This window comes from Peromyscus eremicus, chromosome 2 (genome assembly GCF_949786415.1).
Source record: "Peromyscus eremicus chromosome 2, PerEre_H2_v1, whole genome shotgun sequence".
In the NCBI taxonomy this organism is placed as follows: domain Eukaryota; kingdom Metazoa; phylum Chordata; class Mammalia; order Rodentia; family Cricetidae; genus Peromyscus; species Peromyscus eremicus.
In genome coordinates, this window is record NC_081417.1 from 5,621,327 (window position 1) to 5,648,358 (window position 27,032).

The window sequence follows — 27,032 nt, forward strand, 5'->3', positions numbered from 1 at the left end:
ATGACTCTACTATTGTTATTTTGCTAAATGGACATAGCATTAAACTACCTTCTAAATCCGTGCATCTGTACCTGTGAATTGGTGGAGCTCTCAGGCCTCATCATGAAAATCCCCTCAGACTGTCGAAAGTGGGAAAAAGTAGTAATTCCTAGGTTCATGGGAAGCGCACACATCTCTCTGGACACCTGGGCATGGCTTCTTTTCAGGTTAGGATAAAAGATAGGATAAAAAAAAAAAATAGATTACGGAAAGCTTGTCAGGGGAGACTCCAGGCCAAGCAGGAGGGGTCTCTTATCAGCTTCCGCAATTGATGGCCGACTTGCAGATGAGTCGTATTAGCAATGCGTTGTTTCTGGAGATTTCCTGCTAGAACTAATTGTACCTGAACGCTAGGAACCAGATATTATAAACCATGAAAAGGCCTCTTCCCTATAATCAGCTCCCTAATGACTCCTTGAGGCAGCGTCCCAGTCAGTGGCCTCAGTGTTCTCTTTAGCATGTTAAAGGCCCCTGGCTCAGACCTTGCCCCTCCCCCACGTCTAAAACCTTTATTCCACACAAGCTCTTTATCCGAGGAGCGCCAGGGCAACACCCTGTGTCAAAAGACTCACTATCTGACCTGCGGTATACTGAAAGTCCTGAAGGTGGGCTGGCTTTCCCAGAATTATCCTGGAGTTTGGGAGGGAGCTGGACAGGAAGCATGCATGCTGGAGTCTCCTAGAATTCTCTCTTCTAGAGGCCCAGCAAGATGTGCCCTCTACTCAGAGACAGCGCCACCGTACCGGACCAAAGATCTGAAGGACCCACACTGAGCTGCCCGACTTGGAATAACAAGAGCGGCAGGGCCTCCCGGCCCAGAGGCTTTCCTCCTCTCAAGTGGGCCCAGTGTTCGCAGGCCACCACTATAAGAATGAGACAAGGGGAGGCATGTTCCTTTTCCTGCTGCAGCGTGGTGCTAGTGGCTGTGGAATTGTGGACCCAAGTCTGATGAACACCAGGGCTCTGACAGGGGTGGGGCCTGAGGTGCAGGTATTTATAGCCAGGCCTGCACGCCCTCTGTTACTCACAAGATTTGGCTGGGCTTGAAAGCATGAACAATCTCTTCCGGGCACTCCCTGTGTCCACTTCCTTCGGATCACAGGGCCCCCTCCTCTGGCTGACCTTTGGGGTCAGCATCCTCTCTAGCTGATCCACCCCTCTTTCTGGAGACTGGAGGCTCTGTTTTAGCATGAGGGCTCCTGGAGAAGTGTTTCACTGTGTACCCCCTCAACCACCCCATCAGGATCCTAGGTTATTGCAGTTTTGAAAGCAGATTAATGTGATTTGTGAGTTGTGGGAGGAAACCTGGAAAAGGTTTGAAAATTTCATTTGTGAAAACGGGCAAAGGAACACCAGAAATAGACAGGGGATCTCTGGATGCCTTAGGGAGGGCTACCAAGTGCCTCCTGGGGGAGAGAATTAGGCAGGTAGCCTCTTTGAGCTGGCCATGGGCTCTGAAGGAACATGGTTCTGGGTTCACATTCCAGAGAGATCACTTGGGTGGCCGTCTTGGGGCAGGCCCTTATTCACTCAGAACATCTGTCTTTAGAAAGCAAGCAATATACAGGCAGAGCTGCTGTAGGGATGAGCATTGTTTGCATAGTGTCTGGGCAATCCTATTAGAGGTCTGCGTAGCTGTGTTCCTTGGACTTGGTATTTCTATAGGGAGGAGCTGCTGGAGGGGGAGGGCACAGTAGGGCATGGCTGCTGTTTCTCCTAGCAGGCCCTGTCCCCAAGGAAGCAACAGGAACCTCTAGGGTAACTGAACAGTTTACTGAGCAAGTAGTAGATGTGAAAGGGTTTCATTTCACTCCAAGCAGGCTTTCACTAAGCTCTCTTGAACTTCCCGGACTAGAGATTTTGGAGAGATTTTATACATTTACAAAATCTAAGTACTTTGAAAATTAAGAATTCCAAGAATCAACTTAGAGAAAAATCTCAACCCTATGTTAAGTCTTATCTCTTCTGTCTACTCCTGCATGGCTTAAGCAGGGACTCTATTTTCTAGTCACTGAGGATGGATAGCTGTGCCTGTCTGACAGCAGGTATCACCCTGCCCGACCCCTCATGGTTGTGGATAAGCTGTTGGTTTTTGGAGGAGTTTGGGAAGGAGAAATAAAGGCTACACATGTTACTTTTGCTAGAGTTCTGTCTGATGCTGCGCACAGATCATTTACTGATTAATAGGATAGGTGTGGAGGGCTGCAGCTGTAGCTTTACTTGGTTGGAATGTGAAGTAGACTGTAGTTCCCTCCCACATCTGGACTGTGAGCAGCCCACAGTCTCTGTGTTGAAGCACCCTCACCTAGAAGAAAGCTTTCTTCTCCTAGCTCAGCAGCCAGATGGTTCAGCAGCTGGATGGCCGAGGCCTGGCCTCTTAGCATGTTGTTCTGGTGATCATAGGGAAGCCAATACTCTGGAGCCAGAGAGATCATACCTGATGGCTCCTCCCTGCCCTGCCACTCAGTCTTGAATTCTTTGTTGTTTTTCTTCCTTAAGACACTTTTTTTATGTGTGTGAATGTTTCGCCTGTGTATCTGTATGTGCATTGTACATATGTAGTACTCTAGAAAGCTGGAAGACGGCACCAGATACTCTGGAGCTAGAGTAACAGGCAGCTATGAGCTGCCTTGCTGGTGCTGGGAACCAAGTCCAGGTCCTTTGCAAGAACAGCAAGTGCTCGAAACTGCTGAGCTATCTCTACAGCCTCTTAAGCCTGCATTCTTTCTTCTCTTTCTTTAGTGTGATCCCTAGGCATTAAACTTAGAACTAGAGCTCAACTAACCTTCCTTGTATCTCCTATGAACAACTGACTTCCTGAAAAAAAAAAAAAGCGTTTAAGAGAGTTTACTATGTAATGCAGAAGACATTCCAAATTACACATTGTAACAACATATACTTGTAGTGATTATTTTGTTCATGCTCTTAACAAGTAAAGTTTTCCTGAAGATCAGAAGGCAAAGGCAGCCACTAGATTAACCATAGAGACCCGGCAGTGGTGGCACACACCTTTAATCCCAGTACTTGGGAGTTACAAACCTTTAATCTCAGTACTAGGAAGGTTGAGACAGGAAGAGATATGGCTGGGCAGAGAAAGGAATATAAGGAGGGAGGAGACAGGAATTCGCTCTCTTGCAGAGACTCTGTCAGGCTGAGGAGTTGGTGAGGTAAGAGGTGGTGGCTGTGGCTTGCTCTGCTTCTCTGATCTTACAGCTTTCACCCTGATATCTGGCTCTGGGTTTTTATTAAGACCATTTAGGATTTGTGCATCATACACTTGCTTAGCCTCTGATCGTCACAGTGCAGTCCTTCAGACAAATTTAACGTAGCACTACTTCTGGGCTGTTTGTGACACTTTATTTGTCCTTGAAAGCAAAGGGGATAGTGCAGACCACACAGATGCATGGAAAGGGCAGGTGGCCTTCTCCCCTTTTTTTCTCTGAGTTTCTCCTGCCTGTTGGTTTCAATCTTTCTGACCTCCAGAAGACTGCAACCACAGTAAGAGTTCCACATAGCCTCATCTCTAGACAGGGCATGTGTTTCTGCCAACTCTGACCAGAAACTTCAGAGACCGTGCCTTGGGGCACTGAGCCTTCCTTATGTTAGGCTGGACCTGGTTTGTCAAGGATATGTATTATATTTCTAGAAAATCTTGAGGGTGATCAGCACTATTTAATAACCCACTGTATAGGTTCATCCTATTCTTTAAAATGTATGCCATGGGGATCAAGTAAAAGCCAAGAGCATGGATATGTCAGCAGCATATCAAATTTGCACATTTTCATAGATTTTATTTAGGTCTTCTGTTTCGTTTTGCCTTTATTTTTAAAACATTTTTAAATGATTTATTTATTCTTGTTTTATGTGCATTGAGGTGTTTTGTTTGTATGCTCATCAGTATGGGAGTGTCAGAAACCCTGGGACTGAAGTTACAGACAGTTGAGAACTGCTGTGTGGGTGCTGAGAATTGAACTCAGATCCTCTACAAGAGCAGCCAGTGCTCTTAACTGCTGAACCATCTCTCCATCATCAGCTTGCTTTTTCTGACCTGACTCCAGGGAGTAAAAGAAGGGTGCTTCCCCCTGTCAGAGCCAGGTGGGGTGTATGCCCAGGTTATACAGTTGTCTTTCCCTGGCACTTACTTGGAAGAGACTCCTTTACACTGTTGGTGAAGGTTGGTGATCTGGCACTCACTGTGGTCTCCATGACATCTCAGTGGTGAGGAAGATGGTCTTATTATTTCTGGGCAATCGTGAAAGTCTTTACTCTCTGCTAGACTTCTTCTGACACCAGCCCCATCAGAGAGGGGTGGTGCATGACTGCCCAGGAGCTGGATAAATACCTCCCCCCATGCTGCCTCTAAAGATACTGGTGAAGCCTGGTTATGCTGGAGAGGTCTTCTTACCAGCCATTTTGACCCGGCCAAAGTGTTACAGCCTTCATATGGGAGGAGCTTGTATTCCTTGTATTGAGTTGGGGTTAGGCCAGGTTTGTGTGCTGTTGTGGTTGACTGAAAGTAGTCTTTGTCTGTGGGTGAGAAAAACAGACATCAGTGCTTGCAGTTGTTATTCGCTCTGTGCTGTTGACATTCTATGTTGTTGGACTCCTGTACTAACATCTGAGACAGAGGAAATGAAAAGAGGACCCAGGGAACTCATGGCACATCATTTCCTGGGTCTGCTCTCTAGGTATATTTTAGGATTGGGAGTTTGTAAGATGATGGTGATGATGATATCATTTGTCCTTGAAATGAAGAGAGAAATTTTTGTTTACTAGGAGGATCAGAAAAGTAACCAAAGTCTCCCAGAGACTCACTAGTAGGGAAGTGGCAGGGCTGGATCAATACCAGGAAGTTGACTTCAGAATCCATGGTATAAAATAAAATAAAAAAAATTAAAGAATATCTTTTAATTCTTTGATAGTTTAACATATGTAGACAATGTGTACTGGTCTCCCTCACACTCCAACACATCCCCTCTGATCTTCAATCTTACAAAACGTTACAACTGTTTTTTTTTTTTTTTTTTTTTACATTCTACAGAAACATAACCTCTAATAGGCATCCTGAGAGATAAAAGAACAAACTCCAGGTTGACTCAGCCAAAGAACACTGCCTTCTAAACCTCAAGACATTTGAAGGGGATATTCGGTTATGTCTATTTCCTTTGCTTCTCAGTGGCCATGAGATCATCAGTCTCCCCTCCATAGGATTCCCCTGTGATGACTTGTCCTGCTACAGGCCCAAGTCACCAGGATCCAGTGTTCATGGACTGAAACCATCAGCCACATACATTTTGTTTCTTCTTACAGTTAGTTTTTTTTTCCACAGTACTGGAAAACTAACAGTCCACCATTTTTTCTTCCATTTTTGCTCTGTGATGCACTCATTTATCATATTTGAGTTTCCTTGTAGGTAGATAGCTTTTAAGTTCTATATTTTTCATTAACACAGTTTTCTAATTTTGTTCCTACCACAGAAGCAAGCAAGCATAGGGTATAGCTTAACAACCTGGGACTCCACTTAACTTAGGCTATGCATATACCTCTCTTTCCAACAATGACCTTGGCAGCCTGAGATTCTTGCCTGAAGGTACTAGGCACACACATCCTTCTCTGAACAACACACTCAGCAATCTATTAGCAACTTAGGATCCCCACCTGCATAGAGCTGCAACCACAGTCATCTCACAACAGTGGAGTGAGTTTTTCTTCCCCATTAGGACCATCAGACTTGGGGAGTTTCTGTTGAAACATATTCCCAACACATCTGGCAATAAGCTGATATGGGGCTGGAGAGATGGCTCAGAGGTTAGGAGCACTGGCTGTTCTTCTAGAGGTCCTGAGTTCAATTCCCAGCAACCACATGGTGGCTCACAACCATCAATAATGACATCTGTTGCTCTCTTCTGGCCTGCAGGGATACTGTATACATAATAAATAAATCTTAAAAAAAAAAAGCTGATATGGCCTACAGTGAGTTTGAGAGAAGGCATGATAAGGCAAGCTATGTCCTCAAAGTGAACTTTTAGGGAGAATCCCCTATATACCATTTTATGCCTATGCAAAATTATACATATGATTAATGTCAAGGGCATTATGAGAAGAAATATGTGGAGAAATGATTATATGATTTAATATGTCAATCAAAATGAAGAGCTGCCCTTGCAATGCCTGTTTGCAAACAAACTTCTCCTTCTGTTGGATCCCATGAAAGAGAGATCCAAGAATCCTTACTCATGTGGCCCACTGTTACCCTTTGCAGTGTATTTATTTCTAATGTGTACCATTGCTTTGCTTTTGAGTAGTTCTGGCTGCTTAGCAAATCTGTGCTTTTTTTCCCCCCTGATGCTTTGAATAAGGTACTCAGAACCTGGACTGGAAACACCTGGCCTGGAGACCAGCCTGGACTACTGGTAACACTACTATCATATGATCCTAGTTAGCCTCCTTTCTCATATTTTTTTTCTGGCCTGGAGCTTGCTATGTAGACCAGGCTGGCCTCTAGCTCATAGAGATCCACCTGTCTTTGTCTCCCAAATGCTGGGGTTAAAGGTGAAACTACTATGCATGGCTCCCTTTCTAGTAATTCTCCATACCCAGAGAACAATTTCCTCCATATTATTCTTTTCAAAATTATTTTGGTCATTTCAGGCCTTTTATATTACATACAAATTTTAAGATTTATTGTCAAATTCCCAACAACTTTTGTTGGGATTAAATTTTTTTCAAGTTTGTTAATAAGTTGATTAGTATACAAAAGTTTATCCACATTACAGTTTGGTGAAGTATTTTAAGATTTAAGTTTTTATTCTTATTTGTGTGTGTGTGTGTGTGTGTGTGTGTGTATCTCTGTGCATGTTAACACATGTGCAGTTACCCTTGAAGGTCAGAAGAAGGCATAAAATCTGTAGCTGGGACTGAGCTGTAGTCTGCTGTAGGAGCAGCAAACATTTGTTTTATTTATTTAAATTTATTATTTTTTATTTATATCTATTCTTTGTGTCTTTCACATCATGCCTCCAGATACTATCACTCTCCTGTCCCACGACAAAATAAAATAAAATAAAATTTAAGATAAAAAGAGGCAAAAAAAAGGAAGGGGAAAAACTTGTTATGGAAGCTGCAGTGTGACACAGTGAGTCACGCAGCAAACCTCTTTATCCATATATTTTTACATGCAGACATTTATCAAAAAGAATCATTGGTCTGGTTTGAGGCCTGGGTAGGTGCAGAGTTGGTCAGCCTGCCAGCTCTCCCCTGTCTTCGGCCCCAGGGTGGGCTGTCCAGCACCGCCCTAGCCAGTTCACCCCTTGCAGCAAGGAGAAAGGAGCGGGGCCAGTTCCCCTGCTTTCACTTCCTCAGGGTCAGCTCTCTCACACCCACACGTTCAGGGCCAGCTCTAGTGTGTTGCCCAGGTGAGGTGTAGGGTCACTCTCCTGAGTGCTGGAGCTGATGAGAGCCAAGGACAGCTCTCCTGCTCTTGTGACCTCAGGGCAAGGTCTACGACCTGCCTTCGGCATTGGAGGAGGGACCGCCTCAATACAGATGAGTCATGGGCAGCTCTCCCACAGCAAGCATTCTTAACCACTGAACCATCTCACCAGCTCCCAGTTTGACCAGTTTTGACATGTACATTTCCATCAACTATCAACATGTCTATCAATCAAGATAATTTTATGTCCCTTCTTAGTTCACACCTGTGTCAGTCCATACAGCCATTGATCTGGCTTTACAGTTTATAGTTCAGGCTTTGTTTTTTTTTCTACCATTTTTGTTTGTTTATGGAATAATGTTAAATTTGCTCTTTTATGTGCAACTTCTTTTGCTCAGCCTAATGTTCATGAGGCTCAACAATGTCAAGGATCTATTAGTTATTTCCACTACTATGCCAAGCAATGATCTAGAGTATAGTTATACAACAATTTATTCATTCATCCATCAGGTGGATGGACATCAGGGCTTGCAGATTTAAGTAGTCTGGAGAAATGTATTATAAACATCCTGGAAAAAAGTCACCACGTACACTTATGGTTTCATCTATCTAGGTAAGTAATAGTGGGGAATTGAATGAATCACATGTAAATATGCATTTAATATATTGAGAAACTGCCAAAGCTCTTGATATCTGTGCAACAGCACAGCCTCATCAAGAGCGACATCTCCAGTCGTTTCTTCTTCTCATCGACAGCTGTTATGTACTGGCTGGTTTTGTGTGTCAACTTGACACAAGCTAGAGTCATCGGAGAGGAAAGAGCCTCAGTCGAGGAAATGCCTCCATGAGATCCAGCTGTAAGGCATTTTCTCAATTAGTGATCAATGGGGGAGGGTCCAGCCCATGGTGGGTGGTGTCATCCCTGGGTTGGTAGTCCTGGGTTCTATAAGAAAGTAGGCTGAGTGAGCCAGGAGAAGCAGACAAGTAAGCAGCACTTCTCCATGGTCTCTGCATCAGCTCCTGCCTCCAGGATTCTGCCCTGTTTGACTTTCTGTCCTGACTTCCTTCAGTAGTGAACAGCAATGTGGAAGTGTAAGCCAAATAAACCCTTTCCTCCCCAACTTGCTTTTTGGTCATGGCGTCTCTTCACAGCAACACTAAGAACTAATAACTAAGAAACAGGGTTTCTATTGCTGTGAAGAGACATCACGACCATGGTAACTCGTATAAAAAAACCATTTAATTGGGGTGGCTTGTTTACAGTTCAGAGGTTCAGTCCATTATCACCATGGTAAGAAGCATGGCAGAGTGCAGGCAGACGCACTGCTGGCTACATCTTGGCTTGCATGGAACAAGAAGTCAACTGACTCATTTGGCAGTATCCTGAGCATATGAGACCTCAAAGCCCACCCCCACAGTGACACACTTCCTCCAACAAGGCCACACCTCCTAACAGTGCCACTCCCAATGAGATTATGGGAGACAATTACATTCAAACTACCACAACAGGTGTCTTTAAACCATAGATTTCTAAAAGACACATAGAAAGCAGTTCTTTACTGTGATGTAAATGTTATTTCTTTAATGACTAAAGACTCAGAGCATTGTCCATGAGCTCATTTGTATCCATGTATCTTTAAAAAATAGATATATTCAATTTCTTACTGCTTTTCAGATGAATTTTTTAATTATTGAATTAAATTTTTACATATTTCTAAAATACAAGTGTTTTACCAAATATTAGTGTTGTGAATCTTTCCTTGTAGCCTGTGGCTTGCTTTTTTAATTTCTTAAGATATCCATTGAAGAAAAAAATTTAAAATTTTGATGATGTCTAATTTATGATTTAAGAAATAATTTAAATTTTTTGCTAAGAAATCTTTGGTTTACCAAAGTTCGTATTTTTAATTTTCTTCTAAAAGTTTTCTAAGTTGAAGCTTTACATTTGTTCTATTATTATTATTTGAATTTGCATGTGAGCCAAGCATCACTGCTTTTGTGTATGGATGTTCAGTTGCCAGCATTATTTGTTAAAATGATTCTTTCCTTCATTTACTTTTATTGGCATGATTGTTAAAATATCAATGGCTAATACATCTGTGAGTCTATGTTTGGACTTTATATTCAGTGTAAGAATAAATGACATATGGAATCAATAGCATGCTGTCCAGAATACTGTAGAATTATAATAATTTGTTCACTAAATAATAATGTTGAATTTAGACAGTATAAATTATCTATCCCTGTTCCTTTTCAATAAAAAATTATGCTGATGCTAGCAAGATGGCTCAGCAGAAAGAACATTTTCTGCTTTTGCAGAGGATATGCGCTCCGTTCACAGCACCTACATGATGACCTACAACCATCTGTAAATCCAATTTTGGGGCATCCAACATCCTCTTCTGGCCACTAGGGACACATATACACATGCAAGTAAGACACTCACACGTAAACTTAAAAAAAGTCTTTAAAAATGACATTGGCAACTTTAAGTATTTCACTTTTTCCATACATACATACATACATACATACATACACACACACACACACACACACACACACACACATTGTTTTATCACTTGGTAAATTTCTCTAAAAAGTGTATAGGAACTAGATACTGAGTGAAATATATAACTCAATTTGAAAAGGCTTAACTCTAATAACATTTGACATTTCCAACAATAATTTATATCTCTGTATTTGTTTAGGGTTTCTTTGGTTTCTCTTACCAATGTTTTGTATGTTTCACTATCTAAATATTGCATATATTTTATTAGATTTAACTCCAAAATGGATACTTATGCTATTACAAATTATGTTTAAATTTCTAATTGTTTGGAAATGCATTTCGTTTTAAAAAATGATCTCTTGACTTTGATAGCGCACTTATTCTAGTACTTTTCTGTAGACTATTAGAGATTTTCTTTGTAGATGATGATGTTATTATCTTAGTCTATGTTTTATTGATGTGAAGAAACACCATGACTAAGGCAACTCTTACAAAAGAAAGCATTTAATTGGAGATGACTTACATTCTGAGGTCTAGTCCATTATGGCAGCATGCATGCTGACATGGTGCTGGAGAGGTAGCTGAGAGTTCTATATCCAGATAGGAAGGCAGCAGGAAGAGACAGAGATACTGGGCCTGGCTTAGACCCTTGAAACCTCAAAGCCCATTTCCAGTGACAGAGTTCCCCCAAGGCCACACCTCCTAATAGTGCCAATCTAGGCTGATCAAGCATTCAAATCTATGAGCCCAGGGGAGGCATTCCTATTCAAACCACCACAGTTATCTATGAACCAAGAGAGTTTTAATTAATATTTTCAAGTTCGTAAGGGATTTTGCTTCTTTTTCTTGTCATATTGCATGGGCTGAGCTCCTGTAGTGTTAAAAAGAAGAAGCAGCCAAGACTTCCTTCCCATTCTCATGATTCAACCTTGGACAAGTCACTTGCCAAAAAGGCAAATGCATGTACATTTTCTACTTCTGGGGTCTCCTTCTCTACACTCACTTTAGAGACAATGAAGTACCAATCTTGAGAGGGAGGCAGGATGAGTTTTGGTGGTTTTGGGAGCAGAAAAGGTGAATGTGTTAACATTTATGGAAGTTCCTCTCCTGGAAATTAATGTCCCATCCCATCTCCCAATATGATTATGAATACTTGATTGACATAGTTCAATTTTAATTTTGTATTTTATAGACAAGATGTCACTGTGTACCCTAGACTGGCCCTGAACTTATAGTGATCCTCCTGTCTCATCCCCCACATTTTTGGAATTGCAGGTGTATATCTCTACCCCCATCTCAACAGGATGTGTTTTTGGGGCAGCTGGGCTCAGAGAAGAATGGCCATTCATTTAACTGAAATGTTAGCCATTTAGGCTATAGCGTGGCCTATGCAGAAAGAAAGTGTGAATTAAGTGTAGTTATGAGGACATGGAGGCTTATAAGGCAGTATAATAACCAGTGGTAGGATGTGGGGCAGATCAACTTTCACTTTGGATAAAAGGAAGACCATGATTAATGGCATTTATGAATGATAGAAATATGTGATCACTACAGTTATGATGTGAGAGACATCAGGGCTACTGGAGTCTTGTATGCAGTTGGGAGAGGTTGTTATAAAGATCTCTGACTTAAATGAAGGCTGAAATTCTTCGATAGTTCAGAAGATGGAAAGAGAAAGCCCATGGAGGGCAAAAGTGTGCTTCTCACCAATCAAGACCTGAGGGTAAAGCTGGCTGTTTCTTGTGTTTTGTTGTATTACTGGGCCTTGACCCCAGGCCTTTGTGTATGCCAGACAGGCTTTCCAGCACTAGCCACATCTCCAGCCTTTAAAGTATTTTTTTTTTTTTAGTTTCTCAGGCTGGTCTTATTCAGCATGTAGTCTAGGCAGGTCTTGACTGTGTGACTCTCCTGATTTATTTTCCTGAGTAGCTGGGGCTATAAACACACATCTCTACAACTCTGCCTTCAATTTTAATCTGAATGTATGAAATACAATAAATGAAAACATTTGAAGTGGCAGGGTTTGTGATAATGGCAGTGAGTTGAGGTTAGATTATAGACTCTTAAAACTAGGCTGAAGGGTTAGTATTCTAATTCTAGACAGAATCATTAAATGTTTAGACAAGCCGTGAACACGGTAAATCCACTGTTACTGTGCCCACTCTTGCAGCTGTCCCAGTATCCTCACAAGTGTAAGCAATGGAATGTGTGCAGAAGCACAGGGGCTGGCCAGGTGAAGCCTACCCGATAGAGAAGTCTACTAGCCTGTCTGGTGGGGTGGATCTCAGGGTACAGAGCAGCACTGGGTTAGAATGGAGATGGGCAACACTTACTAACAACTTACCTGTAATGGGTTAAAAAAGGAGGTAACTATCTGAACATATTCCCACTTTTTCTTATCAGACCAACATCCATGTTAGTAGGTATTTCTTAGAGATATCAAGGGAATACTTATTGTTCATGCAGAGGGTGGCAGCTCCATTCAGCAGGGAGAAGCTATTTAAGAACCCATGGTCTTGGGCTCTTTCCAAGGCATTGTAAGATTATTTTATGGTGTCTGATTTACTTTAAAGTTTCTTGTTATTGCAGTTTAAGAACAAAATTTATCCTGCACACATCCTGTTTAAAACAGAATTTTTTCCTCTGTTAGGTAGAGATAAAAATGTAAGAAAGTACGCTCTATCACATCGGTTACACCTTGGTGCTGGATGAAAACGGGCCATAGTATTTTTAATGGCCAGATTGGTGGTCAAGGGAACATGAGTCAAATACATGTTTGGAATGGTAATTTTGTTATGCCTGGAATAATTTAAAGAGACTGGCTGGTGTGTATGTGTGTGTGTGTGTGTGTGTGTGTGTGTGTGTGTGTGTGTGGTACTGGGGATATAATTCAGGGCTTCACAGATGCTAGACAAAGCCTCTACCTAGAAGTTATACCCTCAGCCCCAGGGTGGCAGTTCTAACAATCATAAGCAGAAGGAAAAATCATTTCTTTCCTTCTTCCTCTTCCTTCTTCATTTCTTTTCCTTTCCTGTATAAGTATACATTTTCATATTTTCCATAACAATACTACTTCAACATCTGGACAGAGAGATTGACTCTCTGTGGTGGTTTGAATGCTTGGTCCCCAGCTAGTGGAATTGTGTGGGGAGGATTGGGAAATACGCCCCAATGGAGGACAGTCCAATGGCAGAGGAAGTGTGTTGCTGGGAGTGGGCTTTGAGGTTTCAAAAGCCCACATCAGGCCCTGTCTGTCTGTCTGTCTGTCTCTCTGCCTGTTGGGGATCAGGATGTAACATTCTCAGCTACAGTTCTGATGTCCTACTTGTCAGCTTTCCACCATGATGGTAATGGACTAACCCTTTACAACTGTATGTAAGCCCCAGTTAAATACTTTCTTCTAGAAGAGTTGCCTTGGTCAGTGTGTCTCCTCACAGCAGGAGGACAGTGACTATGACAGTCTCTGTGTCTCTCTCTTTTTTTTCTGAGATGGGGCCTAGGTACATTTCTCAGAGTAGCGGTGAACTAAGGATGATCCTTTTCTCTCACCTTCTTAAGTGGCCAGCACTGAAAGCAGATACCCTATGCTCAATGTAAGGCTGACCATCTTAACCCTAGAATATCAGATCCAAATTCTCCCAAATCCAAAGCTTTTAAGGAACAACTCTCATGCCACAAGTACAAAATTCACAGTCAAAACACAGGCACACTAAAAATGTTGTATAAAATTAGATTCAGGCAATGCATATAAGACATAGCCAAAATGTAAATAGATTTCATGTTTGTTTAGACTTAGATTGAGCCCCACAGACAGCTAACGATGTGTAAACAAGAATTCAACATGACTAACATATTCAGTCCTCAATATTTTTTTCCGATATTGCATCTTCAACCTTTGCAGTTTTCTCTCTGAAGTCAGCAGCTTACAGCTGAGGCTGGTGGCATATTGTCTGTCACAGAGACATGAGCATGCAGCCCAGTATCCCTTAGACATGAGGTTCTCTGTCTTCGACAATAGTTTTTTTTCCTTTACAACCTTGTAGGAGCTTTATATCTTTTGCAAGGGAAAAAAAATAGAGAGCTTATATTGGCCAAGGACCTCAGGACTATTGTTTGCTGCTGATTCTGATGTCATGGGAGCACATAGAAGGCCTCATTCTCTGGGCATGTGGGCATCTGGACCATGCCTTTACTTTCCAAGTGGTTGCAGAAGAGGAGTCAGACCTTTTAGATGAGATTGTTTGAAAGAGATACAGTTTGTATATTCTTGCTCTGGCGGATTACTCAGCAATAGCCGATAGCGAGAAAAAGTAAAAACATGAAGAATTAAACCATTATTTTTCTAGGAGCCTCCAGGAATTAAAAAAAAAAATGGTTCTGGAGATCAAACCCAGGCCTAGTGCATGCCAGGTAAGCACTCTGCTGCTGGGCTGCGCTCTCAGCTCACACAGGGAGTTCACTTGATTGTGGTCCACTGTGGTGTGACTAGTTTCTGCCTCCCTTTTGGGTCTTTCCTTGAAGTGCTTTCATGGTAGATGATCCGAGGAAGTTGTTGATGTTTGTAGAATGATGCATATTGTTTGTTCTGATAACAAGACTTCTATCTGGCATTACTGAGTTCTCATTTGCCATGCTGGTTTCCACTGGTGCTTATGCGCCTCCCATGGAGCGTGCACTGTCTTCTTCTCCAGGCCGCTGTGCTTTGACCTGAGAGGGTCTCTATGCCTCAGGCCTCTGCCTTTCCTGGTCATCACCAGCTCTGGGCAGTGGCTATGAATGGCTTTGACTCACATAAACTTTGAAATACATCTGGTCTTCTGTTGCAGAGGCTCCCTTTCCCATGTCAGTTCCTTTTAAAACCACCAACTGGAGTGTGTAACTAGGAATGCAACTATGTCCTAGTGTGAACGCTTTATATTTCTAGCAAAATGACTGACATTCTATTGATAACTGGCCACATCTCCTTTGCTAGTTCTACTGTGAACCACGCTCATTCCTCTTCTTTCTAACTCATCAGTCGAGTTTTCCCTATATCCAGAAAGTCAAAGATTTTAAAAAGATTTACTTATTTATTTCTTATGCTTCTGCCTGCATCAGGAGACAGTGTCAGATCTTATTATAGATGGTTGTGAGCCACCCTGTGGTTGCTGGGAATTGAACTCAGGACCACTGAAAGAGCAGCCAATGCTCTTAACCTCTGAGCCATCTCTCCAGCTCCAACAACTCAAATGTAATATTCTAGTATACTGAATTGTGCATACTTTCATAGTTTTAGTGACATGTTTGAAGCCATGCAATAGAAAACTCAGCCCAAATTCGGTTTTTGTTGATTCACACAACTAAAGTGTTTTGAAGGAAGGCCAGTTTTTGGCGTGGCTGGATCTGGGCTAGGGAATTTTTCTCTTTCCATTTTACTAGCTTTGTTTCCTGTACAGCAGGTCCATTAAAAAATTCATACAGAAGTCAAGATGACTGAGATGGCTCCAGTACTTACCTGGCAAGTGCAGGACAAAGATTGCTGGAACCCAGCAAGATCCGCAAAGTACTTCATGGACTTTCGTCAAAAGTGAGGTGGTCACTGAACCCAGCATTGAGCAGAGGAATGGATTTGCTGCCAGGCCTGAGTCCCATGAAGGAGGATGGAGGCTGACTGCTGGGGATAGAGGATGTGTCTCCCAGAGTAAGTGAGAATCTGAAACAGACTTAAAACACTTGTTCTAGCTCTACCTCAGCCCTGCCAGTGTGTTCTCACTTAGAGAACTAAGATGTTAACCCTGATTCTTTCTAAATCTCATCCAGATCCAAATTTCTATAAATCAGAGAAATAGATCAGAATAGAGAATGGGAATAAGGGAGAAAAACAAAAAAGCAAAAACCAAGTAGGTATCAATTGAAAAATACAAATTTCGAGAAGAGAAGTGCTTTTTAAAAGGTTTTACTTTTATTTCTTTTTCTTTTTCAATTTATACTTTTTTAATATATTACATCCCAGCAGTTTCCCCTCCCTCCTCTCCTCCTAGCCCCCATCCCCAGATCCACTTCTTCTTCCAGGAATATCTCCTCTGCCTCCCAAGAATAACCATCTAAGGCAGCATATCAAGTTACAGAGCTGGATAAGTCAACCCAGAAGGAGGAAAGGTCCCAAAGCAGGCAAAAAGAGTCAGAGACACCTCCACTCACACTGTCAGGAGTGTCACAAGAACACCAAGCTAACACAACAATAACATGTATGAAGAGGGCCTTAGGTCAGTCCCACACAGTCTCCCTGATGATTGCTTCAGTCTCTGTGAGTCCCTGTGAGCCCTGCTTAGTCGTTTCTGTGGGTTTTCTTGTGGTGTCCTTGACCTCTCTGGCTCCTACAATCCTTCTCCCCTCTTTCCACAGGGTTCTGCGAGCTCCGCCTAATGTTTGGCTGTGGGTCTCTGCGTCTGCTCCCATGAGTTGTCATCCATAACGCCCGTGTTGGGCACTGCACTGCACAAGCAGAGTGTCACAGTCTGGCTTATATCAGAGCAGAGAGCCCTGCTCAGGTACTGAATGGTGGACCCAGCTTCAGATTCCTTCCCTGATCAATTACAAAGGCTCTCTTCATTTGATTTACCACTCTACTGCCATTGATGTGCGTCATCCAGAAATGATGACGTCAGAGATACATAACGACCTTTCCTGTCAGTGGGGCGGATTTCCCATCTTACATCCCACACTACTCAGCAGTGCAGAATTGGGACGTTGTTTATTTCTGAGCTGAACTTAACTCACAGTCCCCATTTCTACGGATGGCATCTTTATAACAAGCTGCTTCTTGTGCCAAATCGTATTTCTGCCTAGAGAAGGCTGTGGGCTTGTGGTTTGTCCTTGCCCCTTTTTCTGGGCTCAGGAAGTCACTGAACACTATGGGAGGTGGTGCCTTCCGGGGCTTTTCTTGCTATGCATCCTCTGAATCCTCACCTTTATCTCTATCTCCAGGAGAGGTCTGCTCTTCTGCATCCTAGCTTCAAGGAGTTGGGAGTTGGCGACTCAGCTCCTTTCCTCTTTCCTTGGTTTGGTGCTTTTGGTCACCTTGAAGTGTCTTTTGGGGACCGTGTGGGACTTTGAGTTTCTATTTAAATCATAAATATGCTTGTCACTTCTAGCGTCAGAGTAAAAATCAAATAGATCAGAAGTTCATCCTAGTCATGCATCTCCAGCCCTGAGGTGTCTTAATCTTCTTTTGGTGTGGGGATGTTGACAAGGTTGTGAGCACCAGTAAAAAGGAAGCGCTAGTTATTTGCATTTTAAGTTTCCTCCTATTACTAGTTTTATTCTTTATGAGCCCTTACTCATGCTAGGCGAATGCTCTACAACTGACCTACATTCTCAGTCCTTAGATTAGTTCTTAAATTATTTATTGCTAACACACGCCCCCCCCAAACCAGTAGCATTCCTTCTGTTCCCTTTCTGACTCTACAAAGGCTTCCATGCTGATATCTCCTAAGCTTTTTCCTGCTGGCTAGAGTCCTGTGTGTGTGCAATTTGACCATAACTGGAATTCAAATATAACCCACAACGAACAGTCAAGATAGTTACTGAACACTGTTTTCTTTGTGTGTCTTTGACTTTATGCTTGTCTACCTGTCTGCTTTCTCTGTTTTTTCTCTCATTTTTGCTTGATTTTGCAATGCTATAAATCAATCCCAGAACCTTGCACATACCAGATAAGTGCTCTGTCACTGAGCTACAAATTCAGCCCAGCATCCTCCCCTCACAGGTCTCTAGTAACCTGTGGCATTCTGGATATTTGTCTATTAGAGATTAAAAAGTTCATTTAGGCTTAGAGAAGCTAAGCATGGGCCCCTCCACAACCTCTCTGCTCAGATGGGGGAGAAGGGCTCTGTCAAGTCTGGTGGGTGGGACAGTGGGGAGAAGGGCATGTGTTCTTTGCCTGTCGTTAAAATTTTATCTTACTTCTGTTACTGCTGTTTTACCTTCATCACAGGGGCTGTACTTTAAACTGCTAAAGGCCCAGCTGCTCAGGCTGTAGCCTGGGGGGAATTCTGTTCTCCCAGAGCTTTAACTAAATCTCTATAGTTCTAATAAAACTCAAGACTCAAAGGCTAGGGTGAAAACCTGGGAGCTCAGAGAGTTAGAGGGGCAACTGGCTGACTTTCTCTCTTTGCTGGCATTCCAGAAGCCTCTCTCCTTCTACAGTGCCCCGACTAAAAAAACCCACACTACTCTCCTCTCTGCTACTTCCTGTCAACCAGTTGCTAATCCTGCCTCTCTGGGGCCAGGTTAATTTTATTTGATTAACACAATTGCAACACATCTTTACAAAGTTAAACAATTGCAGCATAAACAAATGTAGCATATCTTTGCCTAGTTAAACAAATATTCCACAACAGGTTACATATAAGAGCCTTAAATTTTGAAACCAAATACAATTAGTCCTATTACATATTCTGGTTTAAGATATTTAAAAAAAATTGAAAAATTATGACAGTCCTGAATATATCCAGACTACTTTCTTGTCATTATTCCCTAAACAGTGTAGCGCAATGACTGTTTATATATAGCAGTTCCGCTGTATTAGGAAATGTAGGTAATAGAGATATGACTTAAAACATATGGGGTAGATTGTAGTAGGTTGTATGTAAATGCTATAATATTTTATAGGAGCATTCACAGACTTTAGTACCTCTGTCAGGGGCTGCTGGAATCAGTATCCCACAGATACTGTGATATGGCTACACACACACACACACACACACACACACACACACACACACACATTAGCTGATTTTTAAAAAGATGAACACTGACACAAGCTATAACATGAGTGAACCTTGAGGCCTTGTGCTAAATGAAATAGTGCACCCCCAAAGAGACAAATACTGTGTGATTCCATTTCTATGTGTGATGACTGTGAAGAGAAGTATGATACTCATCTCCACAGAGTGGCCTCTTTCTGACACAGGACGTAGTTAGTGGAGTTTATGTGCTTCTGGTGGTGAGGGAAGGGGGAAGAAATGTACATTTTCTCCTGACATCTTAGCACAGATCACAAGGAAAGGCCGGGAGTGAGTGAAGCATTTGGAATGTCACGTGTTGGCTTGATGATGAGGATGTTTGGGAAGCTAGACTTGATCATAGTTCTATACATGAACGTATAAGGGACGTTTCTGTTGAAAGAGTTGTGAGAAATGGAGGTGTCGAAGGTTGCTTGGGAATGGTAAGTATATTAATTATTTTGTTGTTGCTGTGATAAAACCAAAAGTAACTTTAGGAGGAAGAGTTCATTTCTGCCTTTGGCTCCAGAAGGAGAGTGTAATGGCAGAGGATGTGTGGCAGCGGACAGTAGGAACGGGAAGATTACATTTTTGACCACATGTAGGAATTGGAAAACCCAAACTGAAAGTGGGAAGAGGCATAAATTCTCAAAGCCTACCCCTGGGATGTGCTTCCTCTAGAAGGCTCTACTTCCTGAGACACAACCACCAGCTGAGGACCAAGGCTCAGATGCGTGGGGACGTGAAGACATGGGGACATGGGGACATGGGGACATTTCTCATCCAGACCACAGAAATAGGAAACACACAGATACAGTGGGGCAGTAGCTCCAATCCTGGCCCTAACCCTCAAGATGACAAATACAGACTCATGGGCTGCTGAATCAGAGTCCCTCTAGGTTAGACAAAGAAGCTTCCATGATTTCATGGTAACTAGCTCAGTACCAGTGTAGTAAGTCATAGAAAAAAACTGTGCTAGATAGAAGTCATAGAGGAACCAAAAGAAATAATACAAACACAGAAGAGCGTCTGGCAAGCTGGGAGTTGCTACAGATGTACTGACATGAATAGCCCATGGCAAGAGTGAACATTGAGCAAAAAATCATTTTTAATAATTTGTATGGTGAGGAAAAGATGTCTTCTTTGTAATGTGGTCAAAACAACTATATTTGGAACTTTTTCTAAAACTGAGAAACAGCACTGATAGAGGAGAAAACATTAGAGAGGGTGCTGGTATTTTCCTCTGGAGTGAGCATAATTAAGTTAAGCCAATATTAAAATATATGCCAGTAGATACATAATGAGTGGTTTATCTAGACAGACAAAGCGTAAGAATAGCTGATATCTAAGGCTGGGGCCTCATAAGCTATCTAGAGAGGAGAGGGCTATGGAGTCAGTCCTGCCTTCAAAAGACTGGTGCTCTGCTGCTGTGTGGAAGGTCACAGAGGGGAGAGCAAAGTACACACCAATGGGCCTGTCATCGGGAGGTCCTAGAACCGGGATCCTGCTGGAAATGGGTGAGTTATGGCTTTAGGCCGCCTTCCACTCCACTTTGTTCTCTCGGACAGTACTATAACTCCTTTTACCTGAAAGAATTATTTATTATTGTTGTTGTTATTATTATTAGTCTTCCTTTGTGATCCCAGATATGGTTTGAGAAAGCCTGGATTTTAAGAGTTACACAATGTCAGCTTTTCTGACTGAGGCCCTCTTAGGCTGAAATCTGCACACTGATGTAATCTGCATCTCATTCTGATGTAAGCCAAGTTTTGTAAGCAAAGGCTTCTGGGGAGAGAAGAATCAGCTGTTTCCTCAGACATTCGAAGGAGCTGTTGCCTAAAGTGATAATTAGCAAAACCATAGTGCCAAATTCCAGTTTTCCTTCAAAATCTGACAGTGCCAGTCATTGTGGATTACAAAGCACTCCATGTCTGAACAGTAAACGTTCTAGAATGTCATCGAGTGAAACACAAGGGTAGGCTTTCTGCTGTGGGCCTGGCACTGTCTGGACTGATCCTGAATCTTCTTATTCAGACTGTAGACATCTTGAGTGCACTGTGAATTAGCTTTTGCATTTCTGTTCTCAGCTTTGCCTTTGTTTAGTATCCCTTGTCTGGAAAAGAGAGGATAGCAAACTCATAGTGTGGTTTATTCACTTACTTATTCAATTACTTACTACCCCAAACCCACTACTTCTAACTGCTACATTAACTGAAAGATGTAAACAGTTTTCACGTGCCAGAAACCATCCTGGGAGCAAGAATACAGGCTCTGGTCCTGCGAGCTTAGCTACAGAGATGAACAGGTACTACAGAGTGGAACACACACATGGCAGAGGCAAAAATAAGATGCTGATCCATGTATATAGTCCATTTACTGTATTCTCTTATGTCTCAACTTTCCTCACCCACTGTCCCTAGGATTTGAGGACCCCTCTTAGGCCTGTTACTCAGTGCAGAAAGCTCCTGGTCTTTCTCTCTCTCCCTCTCTCCCCCTCCCTCCCTCCCTCCCTCCCTCCCTCCCTCCCTCTATTATATCTTTCCTTCTCTCCCTCCCTCTCTTCCTCTCTCTCTCCCTTCTTTCTTTCCCTCTCTCCTTCCCTCGCTTTCTCTGTCCCCTTCTTCCTCCCTCCTTTCCTTTATTCTTTCTTTCCTTTCCTCCATATCTCCTTTCCTTCTGGTGCTTAGGTTTGAACCCAGGGCCTTGCTCACACTAAATGAGTGCTCTACCACTGAATAGTACTCACCCTTGAGCCTTTCCTGGACACAGTTAATTGCCTCTGTCTTATATTTCTTCTCCAGCTGTTGATTGAATACTATAATACTTACTGCTTATAGGACTGGTGTCCTGAGCTACCCATTTCTGTAGGTAAATCACAAGAACAGTGTTTATCACATAATAGGTCCTGAAAAAAAAATAGTCCATTTTCCTCAAGCGTAGCCCAAGTGTCAGGCCCGAGGATGTATTTTAACGGGTTAGTGACAGGGGCTCTGCTAGGGACTTTATGTATCAGTGCACAAGACTATTTTTTAAAATATCACGGAAAGGCCTGAGAATATATGAATATGTCTTTAGTCTTCTATGGATTTGGCCCATTGGCTTTGATAAGGGACAACCCAAACAGGGATAGTATCAAATTCTTACCTCTGTTTGAAGTCCTTTTATTGTCTGTTAGAGGCTTTTTTCTGGCTAATTTTTCTATCATCTATCTATCTATCTGTCTGTCTGTCTGTCTGTCTATCTATCTTCTATCTATAATCTATCTATCTATCTATCTATCTATCTCTATCTATCTATCTATCTATCTATCTATCTATTGATGTATCATCTATCATCTACTATCTATCTTCTGTCATCTGTCTCTATCTATCTATCTATCTATCTATCTATCTATCTATCTATCTATCTTTTAATCTCTCATATATTACATCCCAACACCAGTTTCCCTTCTCTTTCCCCCAGTCTCTCTCCCCAACTCCCCTCTCTTCCAGATCAATGCCCGCCTCCCGTCTCCCCTCAGGAAAGAGAAGGCTTCCCAGGGACATCAACCAAACATGGCATAACAAGCTGCAATATAACCAAGTACATACCATCATATCAAGGCTGGATGAGGCAACCCAATTGGAGGAAAAGGGTCCCATAAGTAGACAAGAGAGTCAGTGAGTGTTCCCAACGTAGCTCAAAGCCTAGATTTGACCTAGGTCAGAAGCTAGATCAGGCTCACATGATCTCTGTGAGCACCCATGAGGCCTGGTCAATTGATTCTGTGGGTGGCTAATTTTTCTAATTAAGATATTATAATATTTCAGTATTTAAACATTCTTGTCTAGATTTACTAAACCCTAAAAGGAAAATAGCAATCAAATGGTGTCACATAAAAGAATGTTTCACTGCATTACCAATTCTAATAGCAGCAAACATAAAAAGTTTTGCTCGGTGTGGTGGCTCAAACCTCTAATTACAGTACTCAGGAGGCTGAGACAAGAGTTCAAGTCCACCCTGGTGACACAGCCATAGGAGATCCTATATCAAAACCAAAATGAAAGTTTTCTTATAAGTAGTCCTAAACCAATCTGAAAATCTAGTAAACAGGTCTCACCTATGGCAAAACTCCAAGCAATGTACAGGAATAACTTTATAGGAGACACACAAGGATTATATGAAGAATATTGTCAAAACTGTTTGGAAGAGAAAAGTTACATCTTATTGTTGTAGGATATTATTTTAAGGTATGTTACTTTGGTTTATGTTGCATTTGTTTAACTCTGTGGAGCTATGTTACTGTGCCTGTGTAAAACCCCTGATGGTCTAATAAAGAACTGAATGGCCAATAGTGAGGCAGGAGAAAGGATAGGTGAGCTGACAGGCAGAGAGAATATATAAAAGGAGAAATCTGGGAGGGAAAGAGTAGCCAGAGAAGGAAGAGGACTCCAGGGGCCAGCCACCCAGCTACTCAGCAAGTCACGGAGTAAGATTTACAGAAGTAAAAGAATGGGAAAAGCCCAGAGGCAAAAGGGTGATAGGAAAATTTAAAGTTAAAGAAAGCTGGCAAGAAACAAGCCAAGCTATGACCAGGAATTTATAAGTAAGGAAAAGCCTCTGTGTGTAATTTATTTGGGAGCTGGGTGGAGGGCCCCCAAAAGAGCTGAAGAGTTAAAAACAAATAACAACATCTTATAGACTTTAAATAGCTATAGTGAGGAACAATGGAAATACAGTTAATGGTATGCATTTAAATTCCACACTGGGTAAGTTTGGAATATGTACACTCCTATCATTCCCATAGCGAGATACTCCACACAGTCTGGATGTTTCCATGTGCTTCTTGTCAGTTCTTCCTTCTCACTCCCGACCTTCATCACCATGTAGCCAGAGATATGCTTTTCCTGTGGGTGAGTCTGTGACTTGATCTGGACAGTTGGAGATTTACACATGGAGTTGTTGGCATCAATCCTTTCTTATTGCTGATTAGTATTTCATCATGCTAATGAAGAAGTTAGTTATCTGTTCAGCTACTGTTGGGAATTTGGGTTGATTTCAGTTTTTGGTTATTACTAATAACTATATATGTAATATAAAGTAGGCAATGATGTAAAATCTTTTAATAGAAATCAGTTTTCTTTTCTCTAGGGTAAGTATTTAGAAGTGAAGAGGCTGGATAGAAGATAGTGTATACTTCTGATTTAAGAAAAAATTTTCTGGGGTAGTTATGTCACTTACTGTCTCTGCCATCAGCATATGTAAGCTCTAGTCTTCTTCAGCCTTATCAATACTTGATATGATTTGGTGATTTAATTTAACTCCTTCTATCCATTTGAGTAGGCTTTCAGTTCTATCTTATTTTAAATTATAGTTGTATAGGCCTCTGGGGTGTAAAGGGATGGTATATATATCATCTATCATCTACTATCTATCTTCTATCATCTGTCTCTATCTATCTATCTATCTATCTATCTATCTATCTATCTATCTATCTATCTATCTATCTATCTATCTTTTAATCTCTCATATATTACATCCCAACACCAGTTTCCTTTCTCTTCCCCCAGTCTTTCCCCCAACTCCCCTCTCCCATCCATCCATCCATTCATCCATCCATCCATCCATCCATCCATCCATCCATCCATCTACCTATCTATCTAATCTATCATCTATCTACCTACCTATCATCTATCTGTCTCTAGCCTTTCCTTTACCCACTCATCAGTTGATGAAGACTTAGGTTGAATACCAATCTTAGCTATTGTGAATACTGTTACATTGAACATGGAAGTAATTTCTCTTGTCACTAGAGTCTCGTGTGTCAGTTTCGTGTCCTTTGGGTGTAAACACCCACTGAGATTGCCAGATCATATGGTAACTCTATCTTTAATTTCTGAGAAACTTCATAAATTTTACATAATGATGTTAAAAATTTAACCAAAGATATTAACCAATTCCACCAATTATGATTTTTTAAAAATTATTTCTTTTATCTTTGACACTATAATATAATTATATAATTTCCCCTTTCCTTTCCTCTTTCCAAGCCTTCCCATATATCCATCTTTGCTCTTCTTCAGTATTTGGTATTGGGTAAGCAATTGGTGTGCTTTTCCTCGGGGAAGACTATTTTCCACACTCTCAATTTGCCTGTAGTTCTTTGTGTAGGGTTGAGGCCTCATGGGCTTTTTTTTTTTTTTTTTTTTTTTTTTTTTTTTTTACCCCACCCACATTGGCATGTCTATTGGTGTGATCCTGGTTCAGCTCATGTTTAGGCAGGCATGTTGGTGAGACTTCATGGGTGTAGCTTCTGACATTACAAGAAGACACAGACTCACAGAGAACTCCTGGATCCTGGCTCTGACAATCTTTCTGGCTTCTCTTCTGCAGTGTTCCCTCAGTTTTAAGTATGGGAGTTGTTTTATAGATTTATCTGTTGGGGCTAGACTCCACAACTCTGCATTTTGACCAATCATGATTTAATATGCACTTCACTACTGACTAATGATGTTGTATATCTTTTCATGTGTTTATATGTCATGTATACATTATCTTTGGGAAGATGTCTGCTCAAATGTTTTCCCATTAAAAGAACATTTTTTTCCCCATGTGACAGGATGTCCCTATGTAGTCCAAGCTGACACTAAACTCAGGATCCTCCTGCCTCAGCATTCTGATTTATGGGATTACAATCATGCATCGTGACGCCTAGGCCTGATTTTTTTTTTTTTTTTTTTTTTTTTTTTAGTTTTGTCGAGTTATATATATCTGTTAAAAGTTCCTTATCAGCTTTTGTCTTAATTAAGGTTTCTATTGCTGTGAAGACACACCATGAACATGGCAACTCTTATAAAGGAAAAACATTTAAATGGGGTGGCTTACATTTTCAGAGGTTTAGACCACTATCATCATGGTATAACATGGTGGCATGCAGGCAGACATGGTGCTGGAGAAGTAGCCTGGTGCCCTACATCTTGACTTGCAGGCAACAGGAAGTGGTCCAAAACACTAAGTGTGACTTGAGCATATATAAAACCTCAAAGCCCTCTCCACAGTGACACACTTCCTCCAACAAGGCCACACCTCAGAATAGTGCCCCTCCCTTTGGGGGGCATTTTCTTTCAAACCACCACAGCTCCATTCTTAACATTTTTTATTTTGTGTATACGGGTGTTTTGCCTGCATGTATGTCTGTGCACTGTATGCATTGCTTGTTGTCCACAGAGGCCAGAGGGTGTGGGTCCCCTGGAACTGGAATAAGAGATGGTTGTGAGCCACCATGTGGGTGCAGGAATCAAACTCAGGTCCTCTGGAAGAGCAGAAAGTGATCTTAACCACTGAGCCATCTCTATCAGCTATATTATTTACAAGGATAGTCTCATAGTTTAAATTATTTTTTCATTTTCTTAAAAGTGTTTAGAAGAACAAAAGTGCTAAAATTTGAAAGGTATGATTTTTTAAATTTTTTAAAATAAAAAAATTAAACTTTATTATTATAAAAATTTTGCAAATAAAAATATCATAAACCAAAATTAACCAAACTCAAAGATTATACAACTCAATGAACTTCAATTCACATTGAAATTTATACTTTCACTATTAAATATGTTTTTACGTGCTTATCCACCATCAAAAAATGAAAACTCGGCAACAAGTTTGGCGGGGAAAGATGGTGGATGACAAGCTCACCGAGCTCTTAGCCTCTGATAAAACTGAGGAGGGCATGGGACTGGGTCAAGTCTGCTGGAGCCAGCCTCTCCCTTGTCCTAGGATTCTCTGCCCAAGCTTAAAGACCTGACATTTCTCAAGAAGCAGCTGGAGTACCTACAGCAGCCTGTGGAGGATGAAGTCAACAGTGGTGTAGGCCAGGATGGCTCACTCTTGTCTTCCCCATTCCTCAAGGGATCCCTGGCAGGCTATGTGGTGGCCAGATTGAGGGCATCAGCAGTATTGGGCTCTGCGGTGGGCACTTGCACTGGCATCTATACAGCTCAGACATACGCTGTACCCAACGTGGAGAAGACGCTGAAGAACTACATTAGGTCACTACGAAAGGAGCCTGACTAGACCCTCTGGGGAAGGCAGGATGAGCACGTTGGGCCTTCAGGTAGAGGCCTTTGTATCACAGACTCTCTCTCTGGCTCCCCCTGCTGTTGTTCATTTGCTGTCTCCACCTCTCCTGCCTCTTTCATCCTTGCTTTTCTTCCTGCAGAGCGTGGGCAGTGGTTTGTCAGCCTGCAGCCTGCACCCCTTCCCTCCCTAGTTCCGCGGGACTAACCCCAAAACTGTGGGACATGAGCCCTCT

At 41.8% G+C, this 27,032-nt stretch overlaps 1 protein-coding gene across 1 annotated transcript; it reads left to right on the plus strand.

Annotated features, from left to right (window-relative positions):
* Positions 1-927: 927 nt before the first annotated feature.
* On the plus strand, positions 928-26,942 carry LOC131904450 (SLC35A4 upstream open reading frame protein-like). Its single transcript, XM_059255598.1, has 2 exons — positions 928-1,029; positions 26,498-26,942. Exons 1-2 carry the CDS (start codon positions 928-930, stop codon positions 26,792-26,794), a joined length of 399 nt encoding a protein of 132 aa, XP_059111581.1. The 3' UTR covers positions 26,795-26,942.
* Positions 26,943-27,032: the final 90 nt, after the last annotated feature.